The 18,199-nt window shown below is 42.4% G+C and overlaps 2 protein-coding genes across 2 annotated transcripts in view; one reads left to right on the forward strand and one right to left on the reverse strand.

The window, feature by feature from the left end:
• Window positions 1–18,199, forward strand: part of NEK3 (NIMA related kinase 3) — a 72,054-nt gene that overhangs the window by 41,182 nt on the left and 12,673 nt on the right. The window lies entirely within an intron of this gene.
• ALG11 (ALG11 alpha-1,2-mannosyltransferase) lies at window positions 66–5,189 on the reverse strand. Its single transcript, XM_054272206.1, has 4 exons — window positions 5,068–5,189; window positions 3,906–4,136; window positions 2,261–3,192; window positions 66–460 (listed from the first exon to the last, which is right to left on the reverse strand). Exons 1-4 carry the CDS (start codon window positions 5,103–5,105, stop codon window positions 189–191), a joined length of 1,473 nt encoding a protein of 490 aa, XP_054128181.1. The 5' UTR covers window positions 5,106–5,189; the 3' UTR covers window positions 66–188.

Here is an 18,199-nt window from a genome sequence, read left to right on the forward strand (position 1 = left end):
AACACAGAAGCATTTCTTTCCCAGAAAAAGAAAAGTCTCTGTTACATAAAGCAGACAGCTTGACAGAAAGAAAAACAACCTTTTTATTGAATGGAACCAAGGGATCATAGCTTACATATATTTACATGTGCCACACAATCAAATATAAAAAGGTAATTTTACTCAAGTTCATTTTGACTTCTATACACTTATTTAAATAATGGCTCCACAGATAACAGGAATGTGTCTTCAAAGTGCTGGTCAGAAAACCTGTGCACAGAGCGACGAGCGCTTTCTCTGATCTCCAGCCTTTTCTCAGGAGGCAAAGAAAAGATGTAAGCCATTGTCTCAGCATAACTGTCCTCATCTTCTGCCAGGAAGCCTGTAACACGTCCTTCGTGGCGTACCACGATGTCCAGTTTGGGGCCACCAGAATTGTGAGCCAGGACAACTGTGCCAGCTGCCATACATTCAACTACTCCTGTAAGAGAGACAGAAAATGCTGATATGAGTCTGCACATCATGTGCTTTGACCTTCTGTACAAGGCAGAAGTTAACACTGGAAAGTTAAACCAACAGTAAAATTCACTACAGACTGCCATTCCAAAGCACCTGGAAAAAATACAGTGAAAATGGTCCCATAAGAAACACAAATTTAATTTTTTCAGTTCTAAGGACTGAAATGACACTTTCTCTTAAACACATAAAATTGAAATTAGAAATCAGATGTAACTGGTTAATTTGTGGGTCTTGGAACTTACCTGAATTTAAATGTCTGGAAAGATACTGGGAAAAAAGCTGGCTGCATATTTCAATGAGAAAATATTCCAAAGTTCAGTATTTTGCAGATGAACAAATCTTAATAGCTTCTAACAACTCAGCAAGACACTAGTAAAAATTGTTATCTGTATTTTTGATGGAAGAAATTTTAATGAAATGGGAATCAGTAAGCTTTCCTCAGCCAAAAGCTGTGGGATATGAACAAAGTATAATGTACTTCAATTCTCCTCCATGGTTCCAGAACAGACCTCAAAAATGCTGATTCTTCTCAGTTCTGATTTGATTGTTATCAATTCCCTCAGCTCAAACATTGCCTACTATAAATAGTGCTCCGAAGTTTTGGAATATGATTTTTTACAGAAAAAAAAAAGGCTGTTAGATGAAGGTTGAATCCTGCTCAAATTCAAAATCATAGTGTGATTATATCCCTTGAAAAAAAAATTAACTGTTTTGTAGGAGAAAGAAAAAAAAGAGAAGACATAATTTCCAATATTTTGCTGTTGCTTCTGAGAGACACTTCAGTGTCAATTTTTTTTATATCAATTCACACTTCAGTGTTAATGTTTTTTATATAAAGCTTCTACAGACCATAAACTACTACTCCTGATACTTAACCTGTTTTCTACTGAAGTCTGAAGACATTAACTTCAGTTTAGTCACATTATAGCAGAGTATGGCATCCATCTGCTTGGCTACTAACTTACCCGGTTGCTGTAGATTTATAACAGATGGGCAAGCTGGCACTGTCTTTCACGGTCAGGACTAATCTAATCCAAATAAACTGAGACCCATACCTTAATTCTGGGCCCCAGCTCCTCTCTGACATTCTGCTCCATGCTACACCTACCAATTTAAGGGCTTCATACATTTGCCTCAGCAGAGATGCCTTATGCAAAGAGATGACCAAAGGTATCTGGTGGCATCTGGCACAGGGCTTATTTGTACCAGATAGGATCTGTGGGAGACTCACAGATCCTGTCCTGAAGCAGCAGCTGGAGCCCCATGACATACCTGGGACATTTCAAGTGGCACATGAGGCAGGTGAAACAAACCAAAATCTCTAACATGGATGTCTACACATGAACTGTCTCTAAGCTCCCCTGCAGTCAGTGGAGCACAATCAGGGCACAATTTAAGGTGCTGGAAGGGAAGCACCTGTTGCCTCTTGAAGCTCTGGAAGGTTGGCAAACCTAACCCAAGGACAACAGGGTGACCCATGAGCTTGCAGGGTAACAGCTGGAGGTCAGCAGGACATCCTGGGCAGCACAGACAGGACTCGCTGTGTGCTCAGGTGCCCAGAGGATGCACAGAATTAACAGCCTATGACTATAGCACTTCAGCTTGCACTACAGTAGCATCTAGTGGTGCATCATCTGCACTGGTCCTGCAGGCAGCTACACTGCCTCCAATGGGAACAGGAGCTGGACACCTGCTTGGCATGCAGACCTCTGTGCTTGGACACCTAGGGACAAGCAGCTGAACACTCAGGAAATGTACTGACCTATCCCAAAGTGCTCATTCCACATGGTGTGCAGGCCGATGGTGGCCTTGGCCAGGTGTCTCTTCAGCTCCTCAAAGGGAATGTTAATCCTGAACACCACATCATCACTGACTCCCAGCTCTTCACACAGATGTTTCAGCTTATTGACACGCTCCTCGTCCTGCTGGTTCCGACAGCCGCCGATTAAGATCAGCTTCAGCGATGGCTGCTGCCCCACTCTCTTCTCTTTCAGCAATTTAGCAAAGGCTCTGATTTGCAGAGGGTGATCTTTTTCAGGCCTGAACTGGCTGACAGAAACAATGGAATATTCACTGGTGCTCTTTTCCACTTCCAGTGGAATATCCAGGAAAGCCTGAACATCGCATGGTGGATACACGACACTAGTGCAAGCCCCGACTCTCCAGAGGGACAGGATGTGATTCAGTGTCCAAGAAGAATTCACCATGACCACGTCACTGCAGGAACCAACCAAGCCGTACATGAAAGCAAAGAAGTAGTAGTAGACAAGTTTAAATTTGCTGAAGAGAGGGCTGCTTGTAATGAAGGCAGCATTGTTAAACCTGGTATCCTGGTTCCTCACGACTGAGAGCATATCCGTGCTGATAGTGGGATAATGGACGTAGCATCCAACGCGGCAGCCTCCCAGGTACTTGAAGAGGGGAATTGTGAAGGCAAAACCCATTGAGTCAATATAAATATCAGGAGCACACTTTAGAAGAGCTTCCCAGCCAAGGAACACTGATCCTAAACTTTGTCCCAGCAAAGTGAAGTGAGGATAAAGAGAAGCTTCCACAAGGAAGCGTTTTTCTAGAAATACAAACTTCACAGGATGGATTAATTTAATATTAAATCTTCTGAAAGCGCCTTCTACTATTTCTTCTCCAGTGGCATCTCTATCACCAGTGTAAACAACACACGTTACATTTCTGTACCTGCAAGAACAAAGAAAAAGAATTTCATATATTCCTCTCTTCCTATTTTTCAGCAAGAAACTAAACTACAATCCACTTAAAAGTACTCAAAAAGAATGTGAGAACAAATGTTTGGCCCAGAAATCATTTTAACTAAATAATGCTTTTCCTTATCCTTCCACAGGTTTCTTCTGATCTGCAGAAAAACATATGGCTGAGAACTTGGGGAATATTTTAATTTGAGTAAAACATAAAAGGAGCTCAGTATTATTCTACAGACCTCAGAACTCCTTGCTCTACATTAGGAGATACCTGTCTAGTGCACAGCATGAGCAAAATACAAATGATGGCAGATCAATGTATGTGCCCATGCTAAATCCACTTTAGGTATTAATTTGTTTTGCCTCCTGCACCAAGAGGCAAGTATAAAGATGATCAGTTATCTACTGAGGAGTTATGACTGTACAAAGTTCCATGCCAGTAGTGGAAAACTGATGAAGAAGACGTTTTCTCAAGGAAAGAAAGGAAAAAAGTGAGAGGTGCCACAGCAGGAATATCAAAATCTAAAGGGATGAAGTAAAATGCAAGCACATGCAACTTAGATGTAAAATAAAATTTAAGACCAGCAGATTAATGACACCTACTTAGATATGTAAAATGCCAACATATGCATAAAGAATAGCAACAGAAGCTGAGAATGAAATGTAGTGTGTTTGATAAACACATATGCTTACTTTTTCTGGAGCGTTCTTATGGCACACCACAAGACTCTCTCCCCTCCACCTCCTGCATTGCAGTAGGGGTGAAAAAAAGCCACCAGCAGCGGCCGCTTCCCATCTCTTCCTGCAGACCTCAACTGTTTCTTCCTTTGTATCCAGAGCCGTACTCCCCACAGCAGTACCACCAAGCAGATGCACAAAATTCCACTTAGAAATAACGCAGGGAGTAACAATGAGCACAGCAATCTGAAACAAGCCAGAAATTTTAAAATATGTAATTGCTTTAAAGAATTACTGTGTATGCATTGAGCGAGAAGGGCTTGAAAGCAGAGCTACAGGGAGTTTGACAACTTCTTGAATTCTTCTAATCTGAGAAACCATCACTGTGTATGACTGACAATTACAGAAATGAAATCACTACTCTGCTTTGTTTATCCAAAGATCTCTTTTTCCCCTGCTGTGACCTTGCAATCATTTATTATTTATTCATCCCCAACATTTGTTATCTATCTCCACGTGCACTTTGTAAAAGTTGCATGCCCTTAGCAACCTGGCAATACACAACCAGCAGAGCGACTTCCAAATGAATTTTTAAAGAGTTTTTTCCCCACCCAATCTCTTGTTTGGCTTGCCCTACTGTGAACTGCTTTGGTGCCGGGTTACTGGGGCCAGGCATCTCCTATTCCATCCTACACTTCCCAGTCTCCGGAGGCAGAACAGCGATGCCAGCTGTCCCGAGCAGCCCTGTGCAGTCTCTCTGTGCACAGCTGCTCGTTCTGCTCTCCCAGTCACTGCCAGGGATGCTCCCTTCGCCCTGCACCGCCTCCCTGACAGCTCAGTAGCGGGAGCTTTCCTGGGACAGCGAGGAGCCCCACAGGGACAGCGCCTGCTTCCTCCCGCGGTGCCTCTAAGCCTTGCGACAAACAGCGTTTATTCAGCCGCTCCCGTTTACCGAAGGGGCCACCCACGCCTCACGACCGACACCTAAGGAAGCACTTTCATTTTGGGCCGGCAGCGGCGGAAAAGCCCATTAACCCATCCGAGCCCGCGGCACAACGCGGAGCCGGGCAGGGCCCGCCCCGGGGGCCGGAGTAGCGCGGCCGGGCCGGGCCGGGCCGGGGCCGCCTCCCGCCCGCCCTACCCGCCGCCAGGACGCGCCGCCCCCGCGCCCCGGTACCTGAGGAGCCCACAGAGGCACAGCCCTCCCGCCACCATCTTGGGCAGCGCCGCGTCGCCTTCCCGGCGGAAAGGGAGGTTCCCGGCCGGCGGGGCGGGACCGGCCGGGCAGCGGCTCCCGGCTGGCAGCGTTCCGGAGGGGCGGGAGCGGCACCACCGCTGCCTTCTCCTGCTGCCTTTTCCTCCTCCTCCTCCTCCTTCACCTCCTTCTCCGCCTCCTGCTCGCCCTGGCCCCACCCAGCAGACTCAGAGCCCGCAGCCCGTGGAAGGCGTGGAGTGCAGTGGGTTGTGGGAAGGGGCTGTGTGCTGCTGCGGGAAGCGTGTTTCCCAGAGGTGCCGGAAGAGACTGAACGGCAGCACATTCCCGGCAGAGTTCAGTCAGACATAACGCGTGTTGCTCCTTGCATTGCATTGCGTCCTCTTCAAGTGCGGTCCTCGGATTCCTTGGGCAGGATGGAAGGGAGGGCGCTGTGAGGAGGCGGAGGCCTCCCGGGAACACGGGGCTCCTTCTGTGTCCCACACTCCCCCAGGTTTTGCCTGTGTAAGTGCTGGCTCTTCTCGCTGGCCAGGAGAGGATGTCCTCGATGAGCCCGATGTCCTGGCTTGCAGCCCTGCCGTAACCTCCTGCTTTCAGTACATCCCTCATTATGGAGAGGGAGCTGTCAGCGCCTGTGTGCAGGTTAATGTGAGGCCGAGGGCAGGCTGTCCAACACAGGCTGCGCCTGGCACCGTCTCCGAAAGGATCCCATGAACACGATCACGGGGACAGCTACCACTGAGGTTATCTCTGCCTTACATACTTTCTGGCGTATTTTGTCTTGACTGGAGAGTATATGCACAGGCCAGAGGGTCAGTGTAGCAGTAAGACTGAATGGTGCTGCTTTTTCGAAATACTACTAGTGATGTGTCAGTCCACATCAAGACTTCATGTTCCTAAAATGTCATACTTGGAACAACATGAGGAACTCACCCTGGTCTCCAGGGTCCTGGGAAGCGTTGGGTGAAACTACTATCTCTAGATCAGGAGAGACTTTGACAGAACAATCCAAAATACTTCTGATCTCCTGTCACATTGCTACATGCTTCTTTACCCCCCACCACGTTCTCCATTTTAAAATAATAAAATGCTTTATGTGGGAAGTTTGATCCAGATAATTCATTCTTCAGTCTCTTGCAGAGTTGAGGCTGTCCAAAATTTGAGGGAGTTTGAAACCTTGTTTCTTTAAACAAGACCTTTCCATAACTTGTGATCCTTCAGCCTCTTTGAGATCAGCATGATGTAATTCATGTTCTAGTCACCTGTGCATTTTCAGGTCTTGTAGGTGTTAGGGATGTTTGTGAAAGTCATCCTATGTCTTCTGCATGAGAAGAGTGCAGGTTGGAAGATGATGAATCATTAATTTATGTGGCCACTGCTGTAACCAGAAGCAGAGACAAAGGCTCTGCTCTAATGGGAGTGAGAAAAGTCCAGCTTAAATGATGGTTATTTGGTTCTGACCTGCCTGGATTGAGTTTTCCATTTAGCAGGACTCTGCCTGGGGGATGAAACTGGAAATGTGGAAACTCAGAAATTTATTGGTTGTTTTACTGATTTTTTTTAAAAAATATTTTAGCTGTCCTAAGTACCACTGACTGTAGGTTTACAAGGATGTCTCTATGTAAGCAGGTAATTTGGAAGAGGTCTGTGGGATGTGCAGCAAGCATGGCCTAACATTTTATTTCTGAACCAACAGCTCTCATAAAGAGGATGCAACAGGTATTGGTTTCTCTCCCTTAATCTTTTTCCTCTTCCCTGACAGAGCAGTTCCCTTAAAAGCAGGTGGAATGTTTACAGAATAGATCTCTGCTGGAATTACATCTCTTAACTCAAAACACCTTTCTTTCTTCTACATTTTAAGATTACTGTCTGAGTTCAGAGTTCAGAGGAGCAGGTGAGTTATTCCAGGGAACAGAAAGTCCATACTGTTTTAGATGATGAAATTTATGCTTCTCCCCACTGACTTGGATAGGAGTCCATGGTCACTCCCTTGGAAGGTATGAATTTTACACCAAGTCTTGAAGAAGCTGAAGGACAGCAGGTCACAGCCTGCTTAATTAAGATCACAGTTTTAATTAAGATGAGACTTAAGTAATAATGGTCAAGAGCTCCTGGAAGCAAGAATACTAATTAATGAGGGAGATACCTACACACTTGGGTTTTGAGTTTCACTTGCTCATTTAGGGAGAAATTTGCATGATGGTGGGAGTGTCAGTTTTCTCACCTCTAATAATTTATGGTTCATGGAATCACAGAATGTCTGAGGTGGGGAGGAATTGGTGGGATGGATACAGCCTGAGAGTTGTGGTCAAAGGCTCAATGTCTAGGTGCTGCACCTGGATTGGGGTAGTCCCAGACATGAGTACAGAGTAGAAGAACTCATTGAGATAAGCCCTGCAGAAAAGGACTTAGGGGTTCTCATGGACAAAAAGCTGGAGAGGAGCTGACAATGTGCAATTGCAGTGCAGAGGGCCAAGAGCATCCTGGGCAGCATTAAACACACTGTGGCCAGCAGAGCGAGGGAGGGAATTCTGCTCTGCTCCGCTCTGGTAAGACCCCACCTGCAGTGCTGCATCCTGCTCTGGGGTCTCCAACACAGAAAAGACAGGGACCTGTTGGAGCAAGTCCAGTGGAGGGCCATGGAGATGGTCAGAGGTCTGGAACATCTCCGCTATGAAGACAGCCTAAGAATGTTGGGGCTGTTCAGGCTGAAGAAGAGAAGACTCCAAGGAGACCTCATTGCAGCCTTCCAGCACTTAAAGAGGGCTTACAAAAAAAGAGGGAGGTTGACTTTTTACATGGACAGATGTAAATAGGACAAGAGAAGACAGTTTTAAATTAAAAGAGGAGGGATTCAGATTACATATTAGGAAAAAATTCTTTACTGTGAGGGTGCAACAGGCTACCCAGAGAAGTTCTGGGTTTCCCATCCCTGGAAGTTTTCCAGGCCAGGTTGGATGGGGCCCTGAACAACCTGATCTAGTGGGTAGCATCCTTGACCACAGTGGAGGGGTTGGAGTTAAATGATCTTTAATGCCCTTCCAACTCAAACCTTTCTATGATTCTATGGCCTCTGGAGTCCATCTTCTCCAGCCCCCTGCCCAAAGTGAGTACCTAGAGGAGATTGTCTAGAACTGAGTCCAGATGAATTTTGAATACCTCCAAGGATGAACACTGCACAACCTCCCTGTGTAACCTGTGCCAGTGTTTGGTCACCCTCACAATGAAGAAATGTTTCCTGATGTTCAGAGGGAACTTTCCATGTTTCAGTTTGTGCCCATTGCCTCTGGTCCTGTCACTGGACCTCAATGAAAAGAGCCTAGCTCCTCTTTTCACCCTCCCTTCACACACTGAAGGCCTTGTCAAGCTTTGTCAAGGCTTGAACAGTCCCAGTTCCTTCAGCCTTTCCTCACAGAAAAATTGTCCCACACCCTTAATCATCTTAGATGTTTGGTTTTTTTTGTAGTCCCTCTAGCAGTAATTAAAAACAGATGTATTAATACTTTCAAAGTTCTTCTGTTACCTTTTCATTATTCACAGAGTTTTCAACTGCTGATGTGAGCAATATGAAACTTGTGTGCTGACAGACTTGCAGACTGCAAAGCTTACCTTTAATTTGTGAACGTCCAGCACAGGCTAATTAATTGAGTCATCAGCACTCCACGACTTCCCCACTTTCATCCATATGTATCAGAGGATATTGCATGCATGCATTTAGGGTACTGACGAGAACTTCAGCAGGAGCAGTGATGGGCTCTCTGTGGTGCTCCCACTCCAGCAGTGAGAATGCTATTCAAAACCTCATCTGTAGAAATTGCACAAGGCTGACATGCCAGCAAAAGTGAACTAGCCTTGCTATGAAGTCAGTTTTGCTTTCACCTTCCCAGAGATGTACCAAGTTTTTAATCTTTTGTTGCCTCTGTAAGCTTTTTTGGTCCTGTTTTAATTGCTTTCCTTTTTAAGCTCCTTACCCTAAAGAAAGCCCATGCAAATGGACCTTTTAAAGTGCAGAGTATTTAGAATAAGTAGCAGAATCCACTCACTTTGTGTTCGCCCCATGCCTGCAATGCATTTGAGGCAGTTTTAAAGTATCTTTTTGTAACTCTCATTCTTGCTGAATAGTCGATGTATGAGTAACTTAGTAAGATAAAACCGCTGGCAAGTAATAATAGAAAGAAACTGGATTAATATTGTGCAAGGATATTCATATGACAGTCATGTGGTCTGTTATACTTTCTTGTACAGTTAGTTACTTTCAGAAATATTCACTGTGTAGCACCAAGTCTCTTGTACAGTGCTGCTGTCTGAGCTGTGAAAATGCATGGGACTGTTTTTAGTAGGCGGAATCTCAGATCATTCATATACAGAGTAAGTTTTTTCACTTTCCTATGTGTCTTGTGATAGGCTGTTGAACATTACAGTACATTTACTCTTCATTGCATAGTAACAGGAGCAGAAATAAAGTTGCACCAGTTCTATGCTAAATATTTGTGAAGCAAAACCCAAGCATTGGCAAGAAATTGTGGCATTGATGTACTTAGGGAAAAACACTATGGGGTTGTTTTTACTGATATCTTGTAATATTGAAGTTGTTATATGTAAGCAATTCTAATAATTTCTTTTTCACTGTCATTCTTAATTCTGAGTTACATGTTCTAGGGCATAGGTGTTCATGCCACGTATCTGTGAGCGAAAAGCTGCTCTGGTTTTTTTGGCAGAAGCAATGAAGAATTAAGCAGCCTGGATCTACAAATGATATTTGCAGGAGAGCCCATAAAGCACGTTTATTTGTATCACCAGGCAAAAACAGGTTGAACCCATATCTTTTGATTAACAGAAGATTATTTGCACACAAATTGTCCCTGTTGGGTAAGGACCATGAAGGAAAACAAATCAGTTCCTGTAGATTGTGACAGTGTTTTAAACTCCCATGGATTCTAAACATCTGCCATTTTTTAAGGGTGGCTGAAGGAAACATTTTCAAGCAATTTGGAGCACTGGCAGAAATGAGATGGCAAACGATGTGCCCCTAATGATAACATCACTGAGCTTGCAAAAGAACATTTGCACTCATCTTAAGTCACTGCTTTTTCAGGTGGAAGTTTTTGATTCCTGAAGAGCTAGGGACCATTTTTGAGGGTCTGTGATAGCAGACCCAAGCCGTTTTTGCTTTTCATTCTCCTTCCTGCTGATAGATAGTAATATATCTGTTGCTGTCTGTGCCTAATGAGAACATGAAAGGGATCAGAAAGACCACCTCTTTCACTGTCATACCTTAACACCTGCTATGAAAGTCCTCAGGGAGCTGTAAAACTTTACTGGGATTTTTTTTTTTACTGAGTGAGGTGCTTCCCTTTTCAAACTTTAAAAGGTTCACATAACCTGATCACTCCACTGGCTTGTCCAAAGTGCATTTTGCCACATGTCTTTGTGTGTGCCTCTCTGCCTGTTTCAGGAAGCAAGGAAGAGTGCTATTCAAATGAAAATCCAACTTGTTTCACATGGAGCCAGAATGAAGCAGGATTTGCATTCTGTGCTCGTGTCTGGCTCCTTGGCACTGATTAGGAAGGAGAAAGGAGCCAGAAGCTGCCTGCAGAGCAGGACAGAAGGGAGTTGAAGGAGACTGTTTGGCTAGTCCAGGCATGAGAGTTGTGGATACTGTGTCTCATCACCTCCTCTGACTTATTTCTATTTCAAGGATGAAGAAGGCTTGAAAGGTTGGTGATTTTCCCATAAAGTAGATTCAATCAAAGATTCTCTTTCAGGGGGCAAACCAGGGCTGCTTAAAAGTAGTTCCCTGCTGCACTACCTTTTCTTTCAATAAGCTGAGGTACCAGGAGGGAATGGTAAAATAATCAAGCCTGAATTTCCATAGCTAACATCTATGCTTTCCAGGAATTGAGTTAATAAATCTCAGATGGTTGCTCAGCAACTCCCACAGTTGGTACCCTTTTTTATGTGGAGCTGTGGAATGCATGGGTTTTGGCTAAATGTGTCCTTGGAAGAAACTTTCTTTGCCTAGAGAACAGACTGATGTGACCTCTGGAAATGAGAGTATTTCTGAGAGCTGAATAAGCTGAGTTTCAGAGTTAGAAAGCTTTTTTTGTGTTTTCCTCTTCTCACAGCCTCAGGGTCCCAGGAACTCTTTCTTTAGGAGTCAGATGTCTCCAGTTTCCCCTGTGTCCTCATGCAATAAATGAATGCTGTTTTTACAGGGGGTTTGAGTCGTGATGAACCATCATATATGTCACAAGAAACAGCCCAAGACAATGCATGTCTGCATTTGAAACCAGGATTTTAATTGTATTTCAATCCAGGTGTTAAATAGTTCAGATATTTTATTTATTATTTATTTATATTACAGTATTTTTACACTTGGAAACAGAAAGAGGTTTACTCTGTATTGCCATTTCCCTTAGATGTTCTCCAAAGCAATTGTTTGTATGGAAGGGATTACATAAAATTAGCAGCAGTTTCCTGTGTTGATACTTTCATCCCTGACTGTGGCTTTAGTTCTGACATTTGTACCTGAATTTTTACTGAATTAGTGTAGGCTGCCAGTGACATTATTCAATAGGGAATTATCAGGTGTTCCAGCAGAAAAAAACCAAAAAACCATAAAATAAAAAAACAATGACAGCAAATACATGTTTTCATTTTTATTTTTTATTTCTCTTCTTAGTTTTCGTAAGGCTCTGCAGTGAATCAGTATGTCTGTATCCAGGCAAATTCTGCTTAACTTTCATGGTTATTTGAAGTATGTTTTTTCCACTAATAGAAACTGTCTCTTGCTGAGAGTTAACTGTAAGTTTATGGGAGATATTAGAGCTGGACAGGGCACTGTTGTATAGTTCTTAGCCCTAGATAGCAAATAATTGACAGGACTTTTGTAGAAATGTAAGTTAGCTAAACAGCATCTGACATATGTTACAATTTTGAACTCTGACAAATGGAAACAGAAAAGCCTCTTCTCCATGTTCTCAGCAGAGGTTCCCCTCCTCGCTTCTTGCCTGCTGTGGCAGAGCAGGTCAGCCAGAGAACTGGCACATCTTCCCTCTCTTAATTGGGAAGAAAAATGCACGTAAGGGCAGCCCTGTATTTGGGGAGGCCCTGGCTGCTGCCCCTTGTGTCCCTTCAGTCCCACCATGAGTGTGGCGATGCTGAGCTCAGAGCCGTGTGAGCAGTGCTGTGGTTTGCTCGCTTGTGGAAGGACAGTCATCCTGTCTTGGACAGTCACCCTGTCTTGGACAGTCACCCCGTCTTGGCAGCACGTGGCACAGTCCAAAAGGGCAGGAGGTGGAAGGCAGGTGAGAAGGGCTCTCATGCCAGCCTGGCAGAGCTGCACCTGAGCCCTGTGACACAGGGTCACCTGAGGGATTGTGCTCTCTGCAAGAGTGAGACCACAGAGAGGGCTCTAACACCATCTTGCCTTTTTCTACCCAATAATTGCAACCAGTCCACAGAGAGAGCAGGGGAAAAGGAAATAAAATAACCAAACAAAACCCCTTCTTTCCAGATAGAATTTTGCCTGGAGCACTGGGGAAGCAGACAGGACTTTGCTCACGGCACTGTGTTGGAGGAGCCCAGGTGCTGTGGTGAGGAGTGCAGCTTTCAAGTTTACTTAGGGATTTGGGAGTTTCTGGAAACTCCTCTCTGTGTATGGAGGTGGTTCCTTCCAGTCTGAGGTAAACAGAAATCATTGTTAGGAGAAACTGAATTTGGTCTTGCCTTTACATATCTAGCCTGCCCTAACAAAGACAGTATGTTTGTATTTTAGATGTGGCATCTGTAATGCAAACACAAGATACTGTTTTGTCTTTTTATTTCTTTAATTCAGAGGCCATAGAACCTGAAATACAAGCTTAAATCAGAGTTACCAGCTTCTGGGTTTGTGTTTTGTTTGGTTTTGGTTTTTTTGGTTGTTTTTTTTCTTTTCTTTTTGGTATAGTTTACACATATGATGTGCTTTATGCTGTTTACATAGTCCCAGGTGCCACATTGTATTAGTTTGCTTGCTACAGGGTGAATGGCTGCTTACTTTGTGAAAAAAATAATAATTAAAAAAATCAATCCTCTTATTTACTTAAATCACAATTCAGAGACCTTATAAAATCAAAGTAAGTGTAGGAGATATTCTTTAAATGCTACAACAAATACTGAGAAATTTACAAATTTTATGCAGAAGTAGCACTAATTATTTCTTATTTCTAAATGTGGACAGCAAATGTTAGTTTACAGGTAATAGCTCTTTCTGTTTTCTCAAAATAGCCTTTTAAAATAGTTACTTTTGCGATATTACTCATTCTCAAGTTGTATTTTAAAAATTGCAGTTAGAATGGGTAAAATGCATATCCCTTTTCTCTACATGGAATTCTAAAAAGCTTTTGCACAAACTTCATGAGACAAAACCAGCTTTGAGCAAGAGCAAATCATGGACAAGATCAAAAAGTTAAGTTAGAAACACAGAAATAAAAATCCTGGGTTTGTTGTGGCACTGCCTGACAAGTTCTGCCAGCCCTCTTAAACTGCTTGGTACATAAGCAGTAGTGGAAATCTTGACTCCAGTTAATTCATGCAGATTGCAATTGTTCTTTGCACTTAAACCTTGACCCAAAAGGTGTGCCTTTTTGTGTGATAATAAGATCAGCCTTATAGTTTCCAGGTCTTGAAAACAAATGTCTGCAGTATAAACAGATAACAGCAATTATCATAATGAAAGCAACACTTCTAAAAGCAGACAAAGTACTAAGTCCACACAATTTGCGATCATACGAAGGGCCGTGGAGTGAAAAAGATCAGTACGCGTTTTGGGGCCCTGTTACAAGGACTTCGTTGAGTTTTGCTGGTTTCGAGCAAACAAACCTTTTTTAAATATTTGGAGAAGATTGAGTCTGCTTCCTGAAAAACTGAAGCCAAAGTCTGAGCAGATTTGATTTGAAATTAGGTCATCAACTCTTAAGCAATTTTAATCATAGCAGGTAGGAATTTGTTTCCTTGTATTTCAGATTTCTGTAGTTTCCTTTTTTTCTTATCATGTGATAAATAATGATCATGCTTCTTCATCTGTTAAAAGAAATATCTATACCATTTATGCTATACAAACACTTGTGTATCTGGTTGCTGCCAGTTTTATGTCTGTGGCCAAAGAGTTCTTTCTGATTTTGCAGCCCAAAACTAGGTGCAAATGTAGGTAAAGAGATGGCTTTGTTGCTTCTTCAATAAAAATGAGGTATGGCCCTTTTTTTGTGTTCATTAAGAAGTATGTTAGTTAGGAGAATAAAGGACATAGTTCTGTACTATGAATATGACCGAGCTTCCACTGAACTTTCAGGTGTGACTGATTGATTTATGGGGGAAATGGAAGGCTTGAGTTGCTTAGTACGACTCAAAAAGGATTGTGGAGCAAGCACAGGGATTTGTTTTAAGAGAAAGTGGATACTATCTATTTCCCTTTTCCTGTAAAGAGGGCCCTGACAGAGGAGAAATAGTTGTTTCACACAAGAGCTGGATTTTTCCCAGGTTCACTCTCAAGCAATGTTTAAGCAATTTGTTGATACCCGTGAGTTCCCAGCACTGTTGTTTGTGATATTACTATGAGTTTTTCTTTGCTTCCCCCTTCTCCCTTTTTTTTTTTTAAACTAAATGCTTCATTTCCTGCAGTTGAATTGTTAAAACCAAATACAATCTAACTCTGCTAAGACTGGGAAAGGGGGGAGGAATTCAAACATTTTAGCTGACTGCATCCTGAAGACCAATTAAGAGTAACTCAAAATACTGTCAAATATTAAATGACTTATGGTTTAGCCTTGTATCATTGTTTGTATGCTTCATTGTATTTTGGTGATGATCATATGATTGAATTTTGTCATGATTACATGATTGTATTTTGGTGGTTTAAAATGATGTCTGAAGAGGAGAGCAGGAAAATGATTAACATTCAGAGGCAGACTGGCTTTCTAGGGTGATGTATTAACACCAATACATCCCTCTTTGCCCTGACATGAAGTGCATATAACTGAACTGGTTCCTCTTGTCTGTCTGATGGATTGTTGCCTTAGGAGTAAGGCTAACTTTTCTGTTGGGTTAAGAGGAAAGGGATTTGGCACAAAATAACCCCCCTTCAGTCCAGCTGGATCTGAGGTATCACAGGGACTTGGGACAGCTGAATGACAGCCAATTCAGCTCTAAGCATCAGAAATGCAGAGCCAATGTGGCTCTGCAGTCCAGGTGTGCCCAGTGAGAAGCATTGTGGTTACAGATGCACAAACAGTGCAATTCACCCTAAGTCTGGTTGTGCCCAGTGAGCTTTTGCAGCCAGATGTGAAGTCTGGTGACATTCAATAAATCTCATGGCCAAGTACAAGATAGTGTCATTTATTGAGCAACAGAAATGCAGATTGTTATTGGATTGCTGGTGATAAATGCACCATCTGAGAAGCATGTGTGAATACATAAAATATGAATAATACAGCTGGTAACAAAGACAATAAATTGCCAGATGACTCTTTAGGGCTAAAGTATGACCACAAATACAAGATTGTTTTTTAAATTTCCCAAAGAAGGACTCAGTATAGCTGAGTACTCGAATCCTACTTCTTAGGCATTCACAAAGGTGCAGTCTCCTTTAGCCTCCTGCCCCACTTAATCTATGTCTATCTTGTTTTCTTTGAAGGTGGGGAAAAGTGGAAAAATTAAAGTTGATGTCATTTCATGTTTAAAGCAGGTTTTAGTCTGTTAGCATGTGCAGAGGCATGAAAAGTAATATGTATTTTGAGTTAGTGAAACAAAGGTCAGCTTTTGCTCACCATTTGGGTCATTCCTGTGGCTTAGTTCCTGTTAGTTGAACTGTCTTAAACAGAGAATGACCACAACACTTCTGTGCTGCTCTACCCTTTGTTTCATGCCTCTCTTAGAGTGATACATCAAGCTCCTTCAATGTTTCTGCTCCTAAGGTGTGCAGCAGTTTGTGCCTGGTGAACTACAGCCAGCACATGTGCTCCTTCTCACTGAACTTTGTTTTTCATTCTTTTTCCCCACACAGATTAAAGAAATATGACCTTCTAACCTCCCAGTCCCCATTTTTTTCCTTCAACCCAAGCATCTCATTTTTCAAGGCATTGTTAGGACTATTTAAGATGCTTTCTTTGGTTACAGAAGCAGAGGGATTAGACGCAGGCCAGGATATCCCATAAAGCCAAGGATGAATGCACCTGGGAAACAAAATTTATATGAGAATGCATTGTTCTTGTATGTTAATCACGTAGGCTGATAATGCAGATAAAATAAAGGGGAAAGCCCATGTTTGATCAGCTTTGAGCCTTTAAATCAAAGGGATTTAATTTTCTTGGAATGTCCTGTGTTTTCTGACTTGAAAATGCAAACACCGTTGCCAAACACTAGCAGAAAGCTGTGAAGGCAGCAGGCATGTTTTCTATTTGCCATCTGAATTTCATACTACCAAGCCAGAATGATTCCTCCTGGTGAAAATCCTAAGCTCTGCCATATCCAGCCTTAAATCCGAGTGGCACTGCTATCAGATGAGAAGGGCAATATTGCCTTTCCTATTTCAGCCTAAAGTAAAATGCTCATCTTCACTCGGCAGCTGACACAATTAGTTTAGACTCTAAAGGGGCAATTAATTGAGATAGAATGGAGAAAATAATTTGGAAACCAGTAGCAGTGTGTTGGATTGCAGCAGCCAATCACAGAGGTTAATTCCTGAAGCATCTGCCTCACTTCCCTGGCAGACGTTGCCAGCCTTGAGATGCCAATATTGGATCCTTTCCTAAAGTGTCTCCTGAACCATAAGAGAGTTGTAAAGTGATTGAGCTGGGGCAGAACCACTGAACTTTCAGTGCTGTGTATTAATGTAAATAGGAATTACTTAGCATTGAAAGATTCTCAGTGGTTTCTGATTTGTGACTGGTGCCTCTTCTCCAAGAGCTGTTCAAGACTCTGTCAGCTGCACAGATTTCTTTTGCCCCTGCTCTGCTCCAGCCCACAGCTAAATTAGGTACTTAAAGTGGTTAAAATTTATCTTAAGTCCCTTTAGCCTGAAGTACTATAGCAAGCTTTTTTTTTCCCCCAACCAAATCCTTTTTTAAAAAGTGGATAAATATCTTGTAAACTGAATGTGCTCAAAGCACAACTTCATGTGTTTCTTCTCTATCTCCAAATCAGTATTCAGGACTTTGCTGAAGGCAAAGGGGCTGTGGGGCACTAAGCATGAACTTCTCTCCATGCTATTAGAAAGAAACAGCTTTTTATCTTAGGGTTGCTCAGAAGCTGGGGTGGGGGGAGAAATGGTGATTGAAGGGAATTGGAGAGAAGACACTTATTCAACATCTTGTTATTCTGTCAGTCTAAGCTGAGCTTTGCTGGTGAACCTCAAATGAAGGAAAAAAAACCCCTAGGTTGTTTTTACATTCTTTTTCATCACAGTATATTTTTGAATATTAGTTACCTGCAGAAACATGCTCAATAGGGTTTGGGATATATTTAATAGCAAAGATACTGTCAGAGATGAATTGATGAAATATATGCTTTATTGATGGAATTCCTGTTCCCTTAGAAAATCAAGAATTTGAAATTGCTATTATTTGGAATTAGAACACAGAGCTGAATTTCTGAACATCTTTGTTTTGGGATGAGAGGACTGGTATGAAGGATGAATATTAGTTTTTAATTTTATAAATGTATTTAGTATGTAGACTTAGCTTTGGTATTTAAACATGTTTTACTGAAATTTTTCACGTAGGTCAAATTGTATAATTTTCAATTACTTATTTCAAAACCAGTTAAAATCAGCAATTTCTGAAATCATTTCACCTTTAGCACAATTTTCTTTTTCAGTAAAGCATTTGAACTGAAATCAGATGTGGCTCTAATTGATTTGATAAATTCAGAACACAGACACTTTGTAGTAATTCTCTTTAGAAGGGCCATTCCTTAAAATGTTTTCAAAATAGACCTTTAAAAAAGTTTAGTAGCATCACTTATTTTTTTATATTAAGACAATGATGTAGAATAGTGCAGTAGTATTTGGAGTTTCACTTCCCTGGCAGAAGACCTTCTTTTCCCAAGAACTGAGGATCCA

The sequence above is a fragment of the Melozone crissalis genome, unplaced genomic scaffold (assembly GCF_028551555.1).
Source record: "Melozone crissalis strain CALT ecotype California unplaced genomic scaffold, PUWL_Pcris_2 ptg000013l_1, whole genome shotgun sequence".
Taxonomy (NCBI): domain Eukaryota; kingdom Metazoa; phylum Chordata; class Aves; order Passeriformes; family Passerellidae; genus Melozone; species Melozone crissalis.

Coding starts and splice junctions, on each gene's coding strand:
- ALG11 (XM_054272206.1), bottom strand. CDS start 5,105: ATGGTGGCGGGAGGGCTGTGCCTCTGTGGGCTCCTCAG. Junction 3,193..3,905: donor ATAAGAACGCTCCAGAAAAA/GTAAGCATATGT, acceptor TTGTTCTTGCAG/GTACAGAAATGTAACGTGTG. Junction 461..2,260: donor GAATGAGCACTTTGGGATAG/GTCAGTACATTT, acceptor TCTCTCTTACAG/GAGTAGTTGAATGTATGGCA.